At 34.9% G+C, this 17835-nt stretch overlaps 1 protein-coding gene across 1 annotated transcript; it reads left to right on the top strand.

The window, feature by feature from the left end:
- The first annotated feature begins 3535 nt into the window (after positions 1-3535).
- LOC147079326 (uncharacterized) lies at positions 3536-4861 on the top strand. The gene has a single exon (XM_085955749.1). The coding sequence runs from the start codon at positions 3536-3538 to the stop codon at positions 4859-4861; it is 1326 nt and encodes a 441-aa protein (XP_085811875.1).
- The last annotated feature ends 12974 nt before the right edge of the window (positions 4862-17835 follow it).

Raw genomic sequence — 17835 nt, 5'->3', positions numbered from 1 at the left:
ATCAATATCCGAAGCGATTTCATTAAACATGGTTACTGCCCTCCCAATTGGCATTACTAATGGCAGGTTAGTTCTGCACCGTGGGAGAACAAACAACGGATGCCCTCGATTCCTAAGGTAATTATCAGAGACACACAAGCCAACACCACCAAGAATGGCAGAGTTCACATTTACGCCGCGTATAAGTCTGAAAAAATATATAGCTAAATAAAGATCCCTTCTAAATTTTAAGCTACAGTATGTAAGCATCCCTAAGAGAAAATCAGTCGGATAAAGCCACGGATCATATCCATACAGCCGAAAGTAAAGGAGTCTTAAAAATTTCTTTTGGACTCTCTCCACCATAAAGCCGTACTTCAACTGATGCGGGGCCCAAACGATAGACCCACTCTCAAGTCTGCTTCTAACTAAGGAGTTTTAGACTGAGAAGGATCAATAAGGTTTTACAAAATTACATATGTGATTAATACAAAATCTCAGTAAGTAACATGTACGCAACCAAAAACAGTAGCGTTGTTATCAACTGCGAAACCAGGAAAGATGCAGAAAAACTACTCAAAACAATCCCAGACGCTACCAACGGATTACTCAAGGCAAGCGAGGGTCAAAAATTGTCTCCGGTCATCGTACTCAAGGGAGTAAATAAAGACATTGAAGACAGCGAAATAATCAAGACAATGCTTTTACAAAACGAAGCACTGTCCGAGGTTATAGGTGACAAGGAACCAGAAGACCAAATCAAACTGATAAAAACGACACGAAATTACAAACATGACAATTTAAAGAATGTTTTTCTCATGGTGGACCACACCGTCAGACGAGAGGCTCTAAACCAAGGCCGAATAAACATAGGTTTTCAAAGAGTACACGTCGAAGACAATTGCACGCCATTGCAGTGCTACAAGTGCCAGGGATATGGCCACAAGGCAGAAAAGTGCTGCGAAAACAAATGCAGGTGCATGCACTGTGCCGGGGAACACAAGTCAAATGAATGCTCAAAGAAAGACGATCTGAACTCACAAAAATGTTGGAACTGCTTTACAAGCAACAAGAAGATCTTCAACCACAAAGCAACGAGCAAAAGCTGTCCACTCCACTATAAAATGACAGAACTTACAAAACAAAAAACCAACTATGGATGATAAGGATAGCCATAACAAGGATAGACATAACAGCAACACCCACCACACAATAGACATAACATTCTGTCAACAAAACCTCCAGAGATGTCGAAATGCCACAGACCATCTACTGAGCAACGCATCAGAATATGACATATTACTACTACAAGAACCATATGTTGGTGCAACAGGCGTTCTCACAGCTCCAAAAAATTTCAAAATATATCAAACTACAGGTAGCAGTGACAACCCATGCAAAGCCGTTATCGCCACTACCAATTCCAAGCTAAAAGTCATATTCCGAAACGACATCTCTGACACACATCATACCTTCGTCACATTGGCTACTGAAAAATCCACACTCATTATCGGATCCATCTACATTTCTCCATCAGCCATACTTTCCCAAACGACAGACAAAATAGTCCAACTTGCCAGCACTGGAACTGAGGTCATCATTGGAGGCGATGTGAATGCAAAAAGTCACTGGTGGGGCAGCCCAAAAAATGATAAAAGAGGAGAAGAGTTATCAACCTGTCTAGCCAGCTGCGGTTGGGATATAATAAATGAGGGACACACACCTACGTACAACACATGGCGGGGGCAAACCCACATCACTTCATTCATCGACATCACAGTTTCAACACCTAAAACAACCGATAAAATCATCAACTGGACAGTGCAACCACAACACAATCCCATATCTGACCACGAACCCATAATCTTCACTTACACGGAAACGTCCCAGCCATACACACACTCAGAATCAACATACAAATACATTATCAACGAAAACACAAACTGGACTGAAGTGGAAGAAGCATTTCGGTTCCACATGACAGAACTAAACATTAACTTACACTCAATTCACTCCGCCAATTACCCACACGAACTAGACATTATCACAGACAACATGACAGCTGCCATTAAAAACGCATGCAACCAATCACTCCCTCAAAGAACACAACACTCAACAAGGAAAAGACCAATCTGGTGGACCAACCAACTCACAGAGATCAAACGAGCAACACTAACAGCTAAGCGGAAACTACAAAATGCCAGCCACATCACACGTCCGGAAAAACTCAACACGTACATCACACAAAGAGACACATACAAAAGATCCATTGATGAAGCAAAGATCAAAAGCATAAAAACTTTCTACGGCAACCAAACTTCGCAAACAGCATGGTCATCACTACACAAAACCATCAAAATCACCAACCCAAGAGAACCACCTACTACTCTCAGCACAAACGGACACCAACACATCACAGCACGTGACTCGGCTGAAGCCCTCACAAAAAAGTTTTTCCCCGATGACGATCCCAATTCCGACACACAAACACAGAGCATGACTAGAAATTCTTCCGAGCACATCCTTCCCAACACTGAAGACGACCCCCAATTTACACTTCACGAAATCAAAACAATCGTTCACAACATGAGCTCGAAAAAGGCACCAGGACACGATCATTTGACAGCAGACATTTGCACACACTTCGTTAACACGTTTCCAGAAGAAATTCACGCACTATACAACCAATGCCTCAACATCTCTCACTTTCCAACCACTTGGAAACACGCTATCATAAAGCCAATACCAAAACCTGCAAAAGACACTAAAGACACAAACAGCTACAGACCAATAGGACTACTACCAGTATTTGGAAAAGTTTTAGAGAAACTACTCATACAACGAACTTTTTGGCACCTTACACAAAACAAAGAAATCAGCGAACATCAATACGGCTTCACACCACAGACATCAACAGAACACGCGCTACACACGGCCATCAACACAATCAAAGGTCACCTAAATTCAAAAAAACTAATTGTGGTCATCTCCTTGGACATCCAAGGAGCATTTGACAACGCTTGGTGGCCCCACATCAAACACTCTCTCGCACAAAAATCCACACCACTCAACATTTACAAACTCATACGAAGCTACTTACAGGACAGACAAGTCACGCTCAAATACGCAGGAGAGGAGGTCGTTAGGAAACAGACAGCAGGCTGCATACAAGGCTCAACCTGTGGACCAACCCTCTGGAACATTGCCATAAATGATCTTCTCACAATAAACATTCCAAACAACGCACACATACAAGCATTCGCAGACGACGTACTAATCACGATCGCTGCTGATGATATACAAACACTTGAAACAACAACCAACGACATACTAAAAAAGACACTCGAATGGGGAAATAACACTAAACTCACATTTTCTGACACAAAAACACACATTATGTTCATGTCCAAACGCACCATACAACCACCGAACATTACATGGAAAGGACAAAAGAAAGATCTTGTTGACTCATTCAAAATACTGGGAGTAGTTCTAGACAGACACCTTAACTGGTCAAAACACATGTAAAAAAGCTACACAAATTGGCAAGCGATTCATGAGGGCTGCACGAGCAACGTGGGGAGCCTCTCCAGAGGTCCTCAGAATCATATACTTGGGAGCAATCGAGCCTACAATCACTTACGCAGCATCCATCTGGAGCAACGCCACACACAAAAAATCCATACAAAAAAAACTAAACACAACTCAACGTCCCTTTGCAATTTCGATCTGCAAAGGGTACAGGACCATATCACTCACATCCGCCCAAGTACTGGCAAACACCACCCCTCTAGACCTAAAAATACAACAACTCGCCGAACTATACCGCATAAAAACGCAACATACTTTACCCAAACATCTTCCAACTGACAGAACATATGAAAACAAAATACACTACACAGAACTACCCCACCCAGGCACCAGACACCTTGAAAACATAGAACACACAGAAACCACCGACCACAGCGCACTCACTGAACACAACGCAACGGGTTTGGAGATCTACACAGACGGCAGCCGCATCAATGAAAAAGTAGGGGCAGCCTTTGTCGTTTACAAAGGTGGAGCATTTATTACAAAACGAAAGTTAAGGCTTGAAAGCTACTGCTCTGTTTTTCAGGCAGAAATGCTAGCCATCAGAGAATCCTTCGATTGGACACTGGTTAATTCCAGCAAACATCACCCCACCGAGGTGATCATATACTCTGACAGCCAATCCAGTCTTGTAGCTCTCCAAAACTCTTCATCGACACACCCACTCGTAAGAGCCAGCCTGACATTATGCTCACTCCTGAGAAACATAAACATCACCCCCAGGTTCATCTGGATAAGGAGTCACATTGGCATAGCCGGAAACGAAGAGGCAGACAAATACGCAAAACAAGCCACCACAGACAAAAGACCCACCACTTACACGAAATTCCCTCTCACGTTCGCAAAGAGGAAATTAGAAGATGACACCACATATCTATGGAACAAAAGATACACTGAATCCACAACTGAATCGACAACAAAAATATTCATACCAGACATAAACTCAGGAAAACACTTCACACACAACACCACACTCAATCATGAACTCACACAAATGCTGACGGGCCACGGGGCAATGAGAGCCTACCTGAAAAGGTTTAAACTGAGAGCCGACGATCACTGTCCATGCGATGGAGTCGTGTCTCAGACAGTCAAACACATATTGGCCGATTGTCCTATACTTGAGAAAGAAAGGTGGACCCTCGGGGTACAGTGCCACCAGCAAAACATCACAATAGACTTATCAAAACCAGACAAAATACTCAACAACAAAACAACACGAAAACTATTCACTGAATACCTAACAAAAGCGATCAAAAAAATAAAGACAGTAAACGGAGGGACATAAACACAAACACAACACAACACAGAAGGCACACACCCTCACAGTCTCATATCAATATAATGTATACTATTATTTTACTCTGTTATAATAACTAAAATTATTTCTGTGCTTTTTATATCATTAATTAACACATCTTTATTATTATTTATATTTTATATATCTCTGTATTTTTATCTCATTACTTTAACACAAATTTTAATATATGCTTTTCTTTTCTTTTATATTTTATACTTTAATATGTTATATATCTCTGTACTTTTTTTCTTTAACTTTTTACTTTAACACATATTTTAATATTCTTTATATTTTATATTTTCTTTATGTTTACAATACTGTGCTTAACTGTAAATTATGTGAATGAAATATGAATAATGTAATACTTAAGTAATAACCCTTGTACGAAAAAGCAAGGAATTCAATAAACGAATTTAAAAAAAAAAAAAAATATGTATTTGTTTGCTTTAATTATGGTCGAAAGATCCATGTTATCGCCGAGACAGCGATGCAATGAATCCCAATAAACATTGTAATTACCTTTTTTCTCCTTTTCTGCAAATGCGCATTGTGGTATAACCTGAAAAACAAAAGTTGAAAACAAATATCTTCGAAATGTTAATTATCGAGGAAAATCTTTGCTCCAGTATTTATTAATCTTTGGTACGCGTACCCATTGTGATACGTTAAAGATGTTTAGGGGTATTCGGTCGAACTTTATTTTCGTAAAAATTCTAATTGAAATTCTGTCGATAGTATTAATTCAAGATAAATAAATAAAAATAATCTTATTTTATTTTCTTCATTTTTCTGTGTGAAAAGACGACAATACCTTTAGTTAGCCAAGTTTTAATAATTACGAGATAAAAAGAACTTTTTATATACAACGTTTTTTAAATTTCTGTTCAATTATTATGCTCAATATGCTCAAACTTGTACTTGATATTATGAAGTAAATATAAAACAAACAAACAAATATAGAATACTGAAATGTCATTTTGACATTTCATTTTGATTTCCATAGTAACGCACGTATATATTAATAATTTAGTTGCTAGGACCACCCCCTTAGCAACCAATAATAGTCTTTTACTTTTTACGGATTTTCCTGAAATAACTTTCCATACAAAACAGAATTAACTGAAAATGAATTCAATTCTGCTTAAAGATGACTAAATATATTAAAAGAATAAAGAACGTATTCTGTTAAAAATAACATGACATGATTTGTGTATTGTCATATTAGAAGTGTATTGTCATATTTATTGAATATTATTACACATTGGCATATTGTCATATTATTAGTCATATTGTCATATTATATCATATCATTATATTGTCATATCATATTATTATTAGACATATCGATGGCTCAGTTCCATAGTGGGACAACTAGGAATTAGTAGTTTTGAGTAATGGCTGATCAAAGTTTTGACTCACCTAAACTGACTTGTAGAAAAGTGACAGTTTATTATTTGTATTATCTTTTTAGTGAAATAAATGTAATGAATAGTATGTAGTTTTAGGGTTCAAGTTGTTTATGCAAATTATCATAATGATTTTAATAGTTTTGAGCAATAATCGGACATAACCCTCTATGGAGCTGGCAACTCTGTATGAATACTGAAAATAATTAAGATATATCACTCTATGGAACTGAAAACTTTACAATATTGAGTTAGCATAATGTTCTTTATTGGCGTCATCTCAAAACATCAGTCACTGATAACAGTATATCCACATATTGGGTAACCACCAATGATGAAGGGTGGAGGTAAGCTGTTAAGATCGGACATAAATAGTTCACAATAAACTCCGTCAGTCACAGGTATTTGTTTTCATTGAACGTCTACAATTTACAGATGGTGTTGGTAAGTTTTTAAAAATCAATTAAAGCTTGCAGTCGATGAAATCCATCCATTCCATTCCAGTGTCCATTTCTTTACATATTGTATAATATAGTTTACCAGCTTTCTTGGCTAATCGTATTATTGGGGCTAATTGCACAGCTATGTATATGGGTCCGCCTCTTAGACATCTCTTTTTATCTCGCTCTGTTAACGCATGCATGGCATCACCTTCATTTTGGGTATGACCCACAACCAAAAATTTGTGGCAGATTTCTTCAATGGCATACATTGATAGGGAAGCAACAAAATATGTTTGTTGTTGACCCGCACAATTATCCGAATATAATACAATATTTTTGATGGGTTTACTTGTAAAAAAGCTAACAAGCAGCTACTTATTTCGCTTGAACCCCTTTTTCCTAAGCCCTCATGGGAGGCCCTCATCGAAGGCACCGCCAGAACAGCTTGCAGATCGAAGCAAGCAACTTTGACCAAACTCGAAGCAACGTCATTTTCTTTTATATGCTTGTGTATCTAATTGCTCCTCTTTCCTAATTTTTTTTAGTGTGCAGTAGTGATACATACATTGGTCTTTTTTCGGGACAAAAAATCCAATGTTAAAAGCGGTGTTAAAAATTGTCTCATACAAATGTTTTTTTTTGCAATCAGCATTTCTTTCTCCGTAAAAAAATCTTTGTATAGCGTGTACATTGTAGCAATGTTCAGGCTTCCATCGAGATACATTTTTTCACTATGATCTCTACAATAAAGGGAAGGCATTACTGGAAATGATTTGATGTGATTACGGTTTTTTTCCTTTATTTCGTCATCAATTCTTACTCCACCTTTCCCATGCCTTTCCCTTAAATCTGAATGCAACACCCCATGTTCGTTTTTTTAAGTGCAGTTTCAGTCACTGTCTTGCATATGCTCAAAGTATTCAAATAAAAAAAATGCACACTCTTATTTGACCCCATTTATATCAAAATTCTTGTTAACTGTACGTACAGGAGTTTGCATTCTGTACTTTGGAATAACTGGCGTGATGCACTTTAATAAATAAACTTACGTCGTCGATCAACGTCTCCGATCCACCAAAGACGTTTGTGGATTTGTTCCCTTTGATTGAATTCAATTTTATCATAACATTTTAATCTGCACTTCTCAGCACACGGTGATCCTGATAATGATAGAACGGCATTTTGAGTTGTCCTTCTATGAAATGCAATAAGTCACAAAACAATATTTTCACAAAACGATATCTCCACTTGTCCTCTTATGGAACTGAGAGAGTGTTTAAGTTTATTTATTTCCATATGCAGACATCTGTCCAACGAGAGAAAACCAGTATTTTTTATGAGTTGTCCTTTTGTGGAACTGAAAAGGAGCAATATTTGAATAGGTATACTGGGTAATAATATAACTCAAAACATCAAATTTTGGACTTGTCCTTCTATGGAACTGAGCCACCGATATTGTCATATTATTACAAGTGTATTGTCATATTGTCATATTAGAAGTTCTTTTTAGTAATTTTATAATATAATTTATTTCGCTTTTATACGGGGTACCTTATACAAGGTGTTAATTATTTTCAAAACATCCCCTTTAACAACTCATAATATTGTTGTTTTGGATTCAAACATAAATTGATAAAAGAGCGTTCACATTTTCCAATAGTGGGTTTCGAGCTTACACTTTTATGGATTATAAACAAAATTGATCCTTTTCTGCTTAGAATTTAATATTATTTTAATGAGCCCACGTAAATATTATTCTTTCTATATATCTTTCTTCGCGGTGAACGTACGTTTGCTGCGCGCGCGACTGCGCGCAGACGGCAAAGCGAAGTTTCGGATTCATCCGCCAAACGTCGTTTGCGTTTTGTTTCCGGGCCGATTGCGATTCAAATGCGTCAATATCTCGACGATGCTGTCCAAGAGAAAACACAGATTTCAAGGGGATTCATAAACGCCTTTTTTTTTGAAACTGCACCCTGCTGCGAGAGTATTTATCTTTCATTACAGTGGCGTACAAGGGTAAATAAATAAATATAAAAATATCAGTACCTACCTACATACATATTGTATTGTACCTACCAGTGGCGAAGGGTGGAGGTAGGCTGTTGAGATCCGCCATAAATATTGCACGCTAAACTTTGTCAGTTATACATACTTGTTTTCATTGAAATAAGACTACATTTTACAGATGGTGATGGTAAGTTTTTAAAATTCAATTAAACCCAGCGAAAACCAAGCCATAATAGGTAACAGTCAAAAAATACTCGTATATCTATAAAATATCTAAAATTATGCAATTAAATCATACATAAAATTGGATATTTTATAGATAGAATAATATTTTTTATCTATTATAGTTTGGTTTAGGCATAGCTTGATAAATTAAAAAAATGAACCAACAATATGTGTAATACGTACTTATTCTTAATCTAACGAAAACAAATAAGTAAGAATGAAAAAATGTGCATAATTTTGTCATATCGCCTAAAATATACCAATACTATTATGGTTTGGTAAGACAGGGTTTAATTGATTTTTAAAATCCAACCAATACCATTTGTAAATTATATTATTTCAATAAAAACATAAGTATACATTTCACTGAAAAAGGTTATTGTGCACTATTTATGGCGGATCTTAACAGCCTACTTCCACCCTTCGCCACTGGTACCTACATTTATTTTCCCACTATTGCTTCTTTTGGAACTGGACTGTTTTATATCGAAAGCGTTTTGAAAATTACCTATTATTGAGCCTTTTATGTATCATCATCAACTTTGTCTGATTAATAATAATTAATAATAATAAGTACTTGATGGAGTTTGAATTTAAATTCTAATTAATTTAAGTTTTGTACTATTCCATTTGGGTATTTTTTGCGACCAGGCCTTTGCCTTTCAGCATCTTGCGCACTCGCCAATGGCAAATACACATTGACATCAAATTCTTGCTTATTAATAGGTACAATAAAAAAAGATTATAACTTAATACACAAAGAAAGGGTAAAAACCTTATTACCTAGATACCTACTAAGTAAAGGATTACGTATAAAAACATAATATTTTGAATAATTTGATTATTTGCAGTGTTTCTAAAAAACCTATTGTAAATACTATTAATACATTCGGTAGGTAAGCGTATTAAAATGTCATTTCTCGTAAACAATTCTCTTCCAAATCAAGCAATAATGGAAAAATTAAATTTACGTAAAATGGTAAAAAAGAAATACTTAATAATATGTAGGTGTTGTTTACATGTTATATTTTTTTATATTTTATTTATCTTAGTTCGCCACTGGACTCTTGAGACAAAAAAAAGGTTTTTTTTATTCTTCGGATAGTGCAATAAATAAATTCTTTAGGGGTCACAAGGGGCCGAACACAATAAGGCACATATTGTACGACATAATTTATTACTTTAGTCCGAAAAATTTGAAAAAATCCTCCTTCTTTCTTAATTAGTGTCATCAAGAATTTCACAGTGGCGTTTATGCAATGGGGAAAAACAAATATAATTTATATTAAAATATTTTATAGATTTTTTTGTATATAATTTGTTAAAACAATGTAATATATTATTATACCTATTGTATCTTTTATCAAATAAACATTTAAAACATATTATAAATAAACATTTGAAATATCTCCCCTTAAAATCTGTTCATATTTCCAATAGAATACTATTGCTTAGAATTCAATAGCTACATTTTAATATTATTAAAAAGATAGCTATTTTAATGAGACTATATCAGGTAATTTTGTATTAGTGTAACTACTAAAATTTTAATCTATTTTTTATGAGGTGTTTGGAATTGATAACTGCCAACTTTTTTTAAATATGTAATTTAATATGGTACTGTAGCGGCTGAATAGATAAATTATCTAAATTTTATTGTCAGTAATCGCAACTAATATATTATAACAAAAAAACAATAATTAATATAAATATACATATACCTATACAAGTACACAGGCACATACCTATCAATAATAGTAGGTAGGTATTCATTATTCTCACTTCAATATATTATTATTAGTACCCGTTTCCATTTTATTGTATCTATAGAAGATAAAAGTGTCAACTAATAAAAAAATTAATTAAATAAGTACATACTACAAAATAAATAATAATGGTTATGGCGAGCCTTTCTTCTGGTGATATACTTCTTCTCATAGCTGTGCTGTGTCACAACTTTTTATTTTACTTTGTAAAACTGCCTACCTACCGAATGTATTAATAGTATTTACAACATGTTTTTAGAAACACTGCAAATATTCAAAATATTATGTTTTTATACCTACTTAATCCTTTACTTAGTAGGTATCTAGGTAATAAAGTTTTTACCCTTTCTTCATGTATTAACTTATAATTGTATTAATAAATAATATAGTACAAAACTTAAATCAATCAGAATTTAAATTCAAACTCCATCAAGTACTTATTATTATTAATTATTATTAATCAGACAAAGTTGATGATGATACATAAAAGGCTCAATAATAGGTAATTTTCAAAACGCTTTCGATATAAAACCGTCCAGTTCCAAAAGAAGCAATAGTGGGAAAATAAATGTAGGTACCAGTGGTGAAGGGTGGAAGTAGGCTGTTAAGATCCGCCATAAATAGTGCACAATAACCCTTTTCAGTGAAATGTATACTTATGTTTTTATTGAAATAATATAATTTACAAATGGTATTGGTTGGATTTTAAAAATCAATTAAACCCTGTCTTACCAAACCATAATAGTATTGGTATATTTTAGGCGATATGACAAAATTATGCACATTTTTTCATTCTTACTTATTTGTTTTCGTTAGATTAAGAATAAGTACGTATTACACATATTGTTGGTTCATTTTTTAATTCATCAAGCTATGCCTAAACCAAACTATAATAGATAAAAAATATTATTCTATCTATAAAATATCCAATTTTATGTATGATTTAATTGCATAATTTTAGATATTTTATAGATATACGAGTATTTTTTGACTGTTACCTATTATGGCTTGGTTTTCGCTGGGTTTAATTGAATTTTAAAAACTTACCATCACCATCTGTAAAATGTAGTCTTATTTCAATGAAAACAAGTATGTATAACTGACAAAGTTTAGTGTGCAATATTTATGGCGGATCTCAACAGCCTGCCTCCACCCTTCGCCACTGGTAGGTACAATACAATATGTATGTAGGTAGGTACTGATATTTTTATATTTATTTATTTACCCTTGTACGCCACTGTAATGAAAGATAAATACTCTTGCAGCAGGGTGCAGTTTCAAAAAAAAGGCGTTTATGAATCCCCTTGAAATTTGTGTTTTCTCTTGGACAGCATCGTCGAGATATTGACGCATTTGAATCGCAATCGGCCCGGAAACAAAACGCAAACGACGTTTGGCGGATGAATCCGAAACTTCGCTTTGCCGTCTGCGCGCAGTCGCTTTGCCGTGTGCGCGCAGCCATACTGAGAGCATACTGTACATGTGTCATCATACGAGTACTATCGTTGAGGTGCATATTATAATTACTTATTACATTTTTAACAGCTACTTACCCCAGAAAATGGGGGTCTGCTAAAATCAACGGAAGGCGCCGCTCGGAAGACAGCAAGCTCACCCCTGAGGCTCACATTCTCGTACTGACGATGTCCAATAGTCTGAAACAGAATATGTTATTTTTAAAACAAAATTTCAGTGATAAACATAACTATAAAATTAAAGCCTTAAATGGAGATGGGCTGGACACATAGCTCGAAGAAGAGACAATCGTTGAACAAATCTAGTCATCCAGTGGTATCCAAGAAGTACAAAACGTCCACAAGGTAGACCTAGAGGCCGCTGGATCGATGAAATGATAAAGTTCTGCGGAAGTACGTGGCAACGCAATGCACAGGACCGAGATAAGTGGAAGCAACTTGAAGAGGCCTTCATCCAGTAGTGGATAGATTCAGGCTGATGATGATGATGATGATGATAATAGTAAGGTGGGATTCTAACGAATCGACATTTTATTTCTTTTAATGTTTTTGGATGTGTATTGATTAATTAAAACATTTTAAAATGTGAATAATGTGAATAAAATGATAATATTTTGATAATTATTATCAAAAAAAGTCCTAAATTGCAAGCTTCGTATTTTTTCCGCCAGGTGCCTCAGGTAGTGCCTCACCTTAATAATATTATCTTAATTTCACCAGAGCTTGAAATTGAAAATTTTATGAACCGGAGCGCCTGTAAGTTTCCGAAAATATCAATATATTTATTTAATTTTATGTAAATTTCATAAATAATAAACGTGTTTGATTTTGTGTTATACGGCCAAGGTAGCGCAGACTGTTATTTTATCTCGGGGATTTAATAAACCAGAACTGCGCTCCGGCTCATTTCGAGCCCTGAGTTTCACTGAAATATCAATATAAAACATCTAAAAAAGTTTGAACTATATACATTTTGCTGTCGATTAAGGGTCAATTATTGCACTTTGATCAAAGTCATTTGAGATTTTACTTCAACAAATTTAATATTTGAAACGATACGTAAGTAAATACGGTATTTCTGTCTAATATATTAATATACCTAATAATAATATACAAAACGATAATTGATTCCTACTCAACTGATACATTATTACAATCATTCATATTATATTAAGTTTGAAAACATCTCATGCATATACACATTAGAAAAAATCATTTTGTGGAAAAAAATATGACACCAGGGAACTCAGACGACAGCCGACGGGACTGTATTTGCTGGATTCGCGCTAGTATGCTTTCCCAATTAAGCTACGGGCATGTTATTGAATAACGACGATATGTATTAGATATGTATATGCATTAGATGTTTTAAAATCATGTATATTCAGTATATAGAATATTACATTCTCAAATCTTGTGTCTTATTCGTTGAATAAAAGAAATACTTTATTATATTAAATAGTCTACTTTTAGCAAGAATTATACTTATAAATTTATTGGAATAAACATATTCTTTACCTTTCCATAATCCAATCTGGCAGTAATGGTTTCATAATAGCTTTCAACAGCCATGTAAATAAATTTATACTGGGCCTCGGTTTGCACAATGGCATATCTTTGAGAACGTAACCAAGTCACCGTACCCGCAATGTCGATCTCGCAGTTCAAACCTGAAAATTAAATGTTAAAAAAACATCCGTTAATATTATTGTATTATATTATGGCGTGTATTTTTGAAGGAAGTATTAATAGACAATTTAAAAAAGTTTTTAAATCCCAAGTGTCAGAATTTTTAATCATTGGTAAGTATTTATTTCGAAGTGTCAGAATAAGGACGCCAGTTTTAGTGTGAAGGGTAAAATAATGTTTGAGGAAGTAATAATATTAAAAAATCGGTTGTAAAACTAAATAATCATTATTTAAATTACGCGTGTCAGTAGATAAAACATAAATCCAATATTATTATGATAATTTGACAAGTGAACAATTTTATATGGGACGCATAGCAATTTAAGGTTACCACCTCGCACGTAAAGGATATTTGTCTATGCTCGCACGCCAAATTCATGCATATTCGGTACAAATAACAATTATTGTGATTATTAAAAGAACACCAACTAAGAAGTAATCGAAGGTGCAGCAAAAAGAGCTATAATTATATGAGCACATCACACAGATGACAGAAGATAACCTCAATTCCGATAACTTTAAACCCAAATTATAATAATTTAGTGATATTTGACGGTTTATAAATATTATGGAAATTAAAAATATACCTATTAAACTATTATTATCTAATTGAAATAACCTGTTTCATAAATTAATTCTTTTGAAACGATTATGAATAATTTGTCTTCAATTGAAATAACGTGCAAAATAACTAATTAGCTTAGGCATAAAGCCTATTGGAGGTGAGATGGAATAAGGAACCGGAGGGTAGGTTTGTTTGACTCCAATAATAAGAAGATTGATGCGTGAATGAAATGAACCCTGGTTTTATTATCTCCTTCCAAATAAATATCAATTTAATTATTACAGGTAAGTTTACAGATTATAATTTAGCAGAATTAAAGCACGTGTGTGTGTTATGAGAAATTGCGAAGTCGATCGGGCGAAGTGGAACGATAACCTTACGGTTAAATCTTTGATAACTGACTGACATATTGATGTCATGTAATTGAGTGTTTTATACAGATTCGATACAATAGAAAATGCTGCATACACTATTTGGATATTTTTGATAATCACGATTATTGGTAAATTATAAATAATTGAATTTAATTTTTAGTCAATTAAGCAGTTTTAATAAGCCCACCAAAGTGGCGCTCGGTGCGCTCTCTACGAAGTAGGCCCCCTCCCACCCGCGCATTACCCTTCACCTATGTAATAAGGGGCTCAATGATCACAAAATAATTATTATTATCAGCGTCTCTCATAACAAAGCAATAAAAATATTATTAAATTTCTCGGGGCTTGTAATTAATATTCACGATGACATCATTCTACCAGCGAAATATCGGCACACAATAACTAAACAAAGCGTTCACTGTTATTAAATAATGCCTTCTCGCCCGTCTTATCGACGACGCTGCCAGAAGCGTGATTTTGTTTGCCGTATTCAATGAATGGACTACGTTGTATTTTCATCCCGTTCACCGTTGACATGACAAGCCAAGCGACCCTTCAAGTTGCCATGTATTTTTTTTTGTAAACAACTGAAGTCTGCCTTATTCTTTATTTTTATGTCAAAAATAAACCTATAATAGACACATCTGGTGTACCTACTGTCACCAAATCAATACGTGCGACCCCCGTCGCGCTGAAGTTGTCTATCCCTGCACTGGACAGGGCAAAGGGATAACGGTTCTTTTAAGAAAGCGGCGGATCGCGGACGTCCCAAGGTCAGCAATGCGACCCTTACCGTACTACCTGCTATCTTACGCAGAGCAAGTGGATAATAAGGCATCCGATGCAAAAATCGACGTACGTAACGGCGCAAAGCCTGACGCTCTCAAAACCCGGGAAATAGACATTACCGCTCGAATATCCACTCCAGTTGACTTAATATTGTAAATGACTGATGTTCAAATAAGCCGGCAATAGTGGTTAGGTCGGTATCTTCAAAAGATCGAACGTTTCCCGCCGCAGCTAACGGATGTCAAAAACGGGCATCCTAGCGACATCTCGCCGCGGGTAGCGGCAAACTCGGTCACCTGCGTGAGGCATCGCCGTTCTACACCTATGCGAAGGAAGGCGAACGCCAAGAACCCCAGAACCAGGAGGGCGGGGTGGACGACATCCCATAAGGCCTTCGGCCAGTTTAAATATCCCACCGACATACCGTGCCGTAGAAAAAAAGGCCGGGATCTACCTCAGCGGCGAATAGCGGAACTAACGACGGCCGCCGGAGTGCCCCCTCCACGCGGGCGGCACAAAGAAGCTTTTAAAAGAAGCTTGCGCAACTTGAAGAGCTCTCTTTTCTTCTCCGACGCCTTGAAGACCCTACCTGGGTCTCCACAGGACCTTCATCCGAAGGTGCCATCCACCAGCACGCCGCCAAACCCTGAGTACCCTGTATCAATATTTTTTTTTTTTTGTTAATTTCTCCTTTGTATGACTTATATATTGTATAACTATAACTATATGATATTTCTATAACTATAAGTATAACTTTGTTTGTTAATAACTTTTGTCTTCCCTTTGTTATTCTTTTTATTTTATGTCTAATTTACGCTAATTTATTTCAAGCTTGCCTCCCTTCGGGATTATATAATATTAAAGCCGTGCCCTGTCAGTGAAAAATTAATTCTAGGTGTTATTGGTATTCTTTTTAATTGTCATAGTGTAATTGTTTCGTAGCGTATAGGATCCCTTTAATGTTTAAGGCCATTGGACCCGTTTTTTCCTGTCTTCTCAGAATCGTGGAAATGGCAAGGACGTTTAACACGAATTGACACATAATAAACACTTTATTTATTTAAAATCTAATAAATAATATTCAAATAACACTTTTTGTGTCATTAAAATTTTCTGATTCGCTTTACTTTTTAAAATAAATGACAAATAGTCGGTCCTGTTTTCGAAATTGGCCAAAACGACTGTCACGCCACAGTGAATTTTTGAACTTAATAATAGTTTTGCAGGTATATATTGTATGAAAGAAATGGGTAAAACAATACATTTCATTGATTAACTCACGTACTTTTTTTAATTTCAGAAAAATAAAGATTTTAAAGCCATTTTAGTTTGAGTATACATCAGCCAATTTTGAATGATTTTTTCTCACAAAATAATATATACTGCACAATAAAAATATTTTTTTATTATAATATAACATTTCCGTAATACTATAAATAATAATTATCAATGAAAAAATAAATAAAACCCTATAAATTCGGTACAATTAGTGACGCTATATTACCAAAACACGTCGTACGTTTTCATGTATTTATCCTATTTTCAGACAATTTAGATATATAATTATTTTGCAAAATTAACAAAAAGAGACCATTTGATCGATTAATCCATATAGTTTTTCTAATTTCTCATTTCTAACCTTAGTAGGCTTCTAAATTTCAACGGGTGAGGACGTCTTTTTTTTCCAAAATTTTATCCGTTGCGAACAGTATTTTAACTCATAGAAAAATGACCTTTACTCGCATTGCAGTAACAATCAAATTGGCAAGACCACATGACGTAGACCAGGTGTTGTAATTTGTGTTGACAAATCAAACATCATAAAATACCAGTGAATGTCAAACTGAGAAAAATGTAGTTATATTATATTATTTATTATCTTGTAATACAAATGGTTGCAGCATGTGAGATATTGTAAGATAATTGAATCTTATAACCACGATGGCTACAAAGAAGTCCTAAAGGTATTCGTTCGGTGCAACATTTATAAAAAAAAATATTTTGGACTTGAGCAGTTTAGATAAAATATAGGTGGACTTTAATTATTTTGATAAATACCTACTTGGTTGGGCTTTAAACGATTTGAAAAACTTTGCATGTACTTAATACAGTTTTTATGTACCTGGGTCGCCATGTTTTGTTATTTTCAAAGGGACATATCCAGGAGTATGTTTATTGGCATTATCAATAGAAACAAAATAATATTATTTTTCGAGGTCT

This window comes from Rhyacophila brunnea, unplaced genomic scaffold (assembly GCF_057557595.1).
Source record: "Rhyacophila brunnea isolate RB1 unplaced genomic scaffold, BYU_Rbru_1.0 scaffold_1, whole genome shotgun sequence".
NCBI lineage: Eukaryota > Metazoa > Arthropoda > Insecta > Trichoptera > Rhyacophilidae > Rhyacophila > Rhyacophila brunnea.
The sequence above is the reverse complement of the archived record's forward strand: the minus strand, read 5'-3'. Positions and strand labels throughout refer to the sequence as shown.

Excerpts from the sequence above, each read along its gene's own strand:
- LOC147079326 (XM_085955749.1), top strand. The coding sequence starts at position 3,536 with ATGAGGGCTGCACGAGCAACGTGGGGAGCCTCTCCAGAGGTCCTCAGA.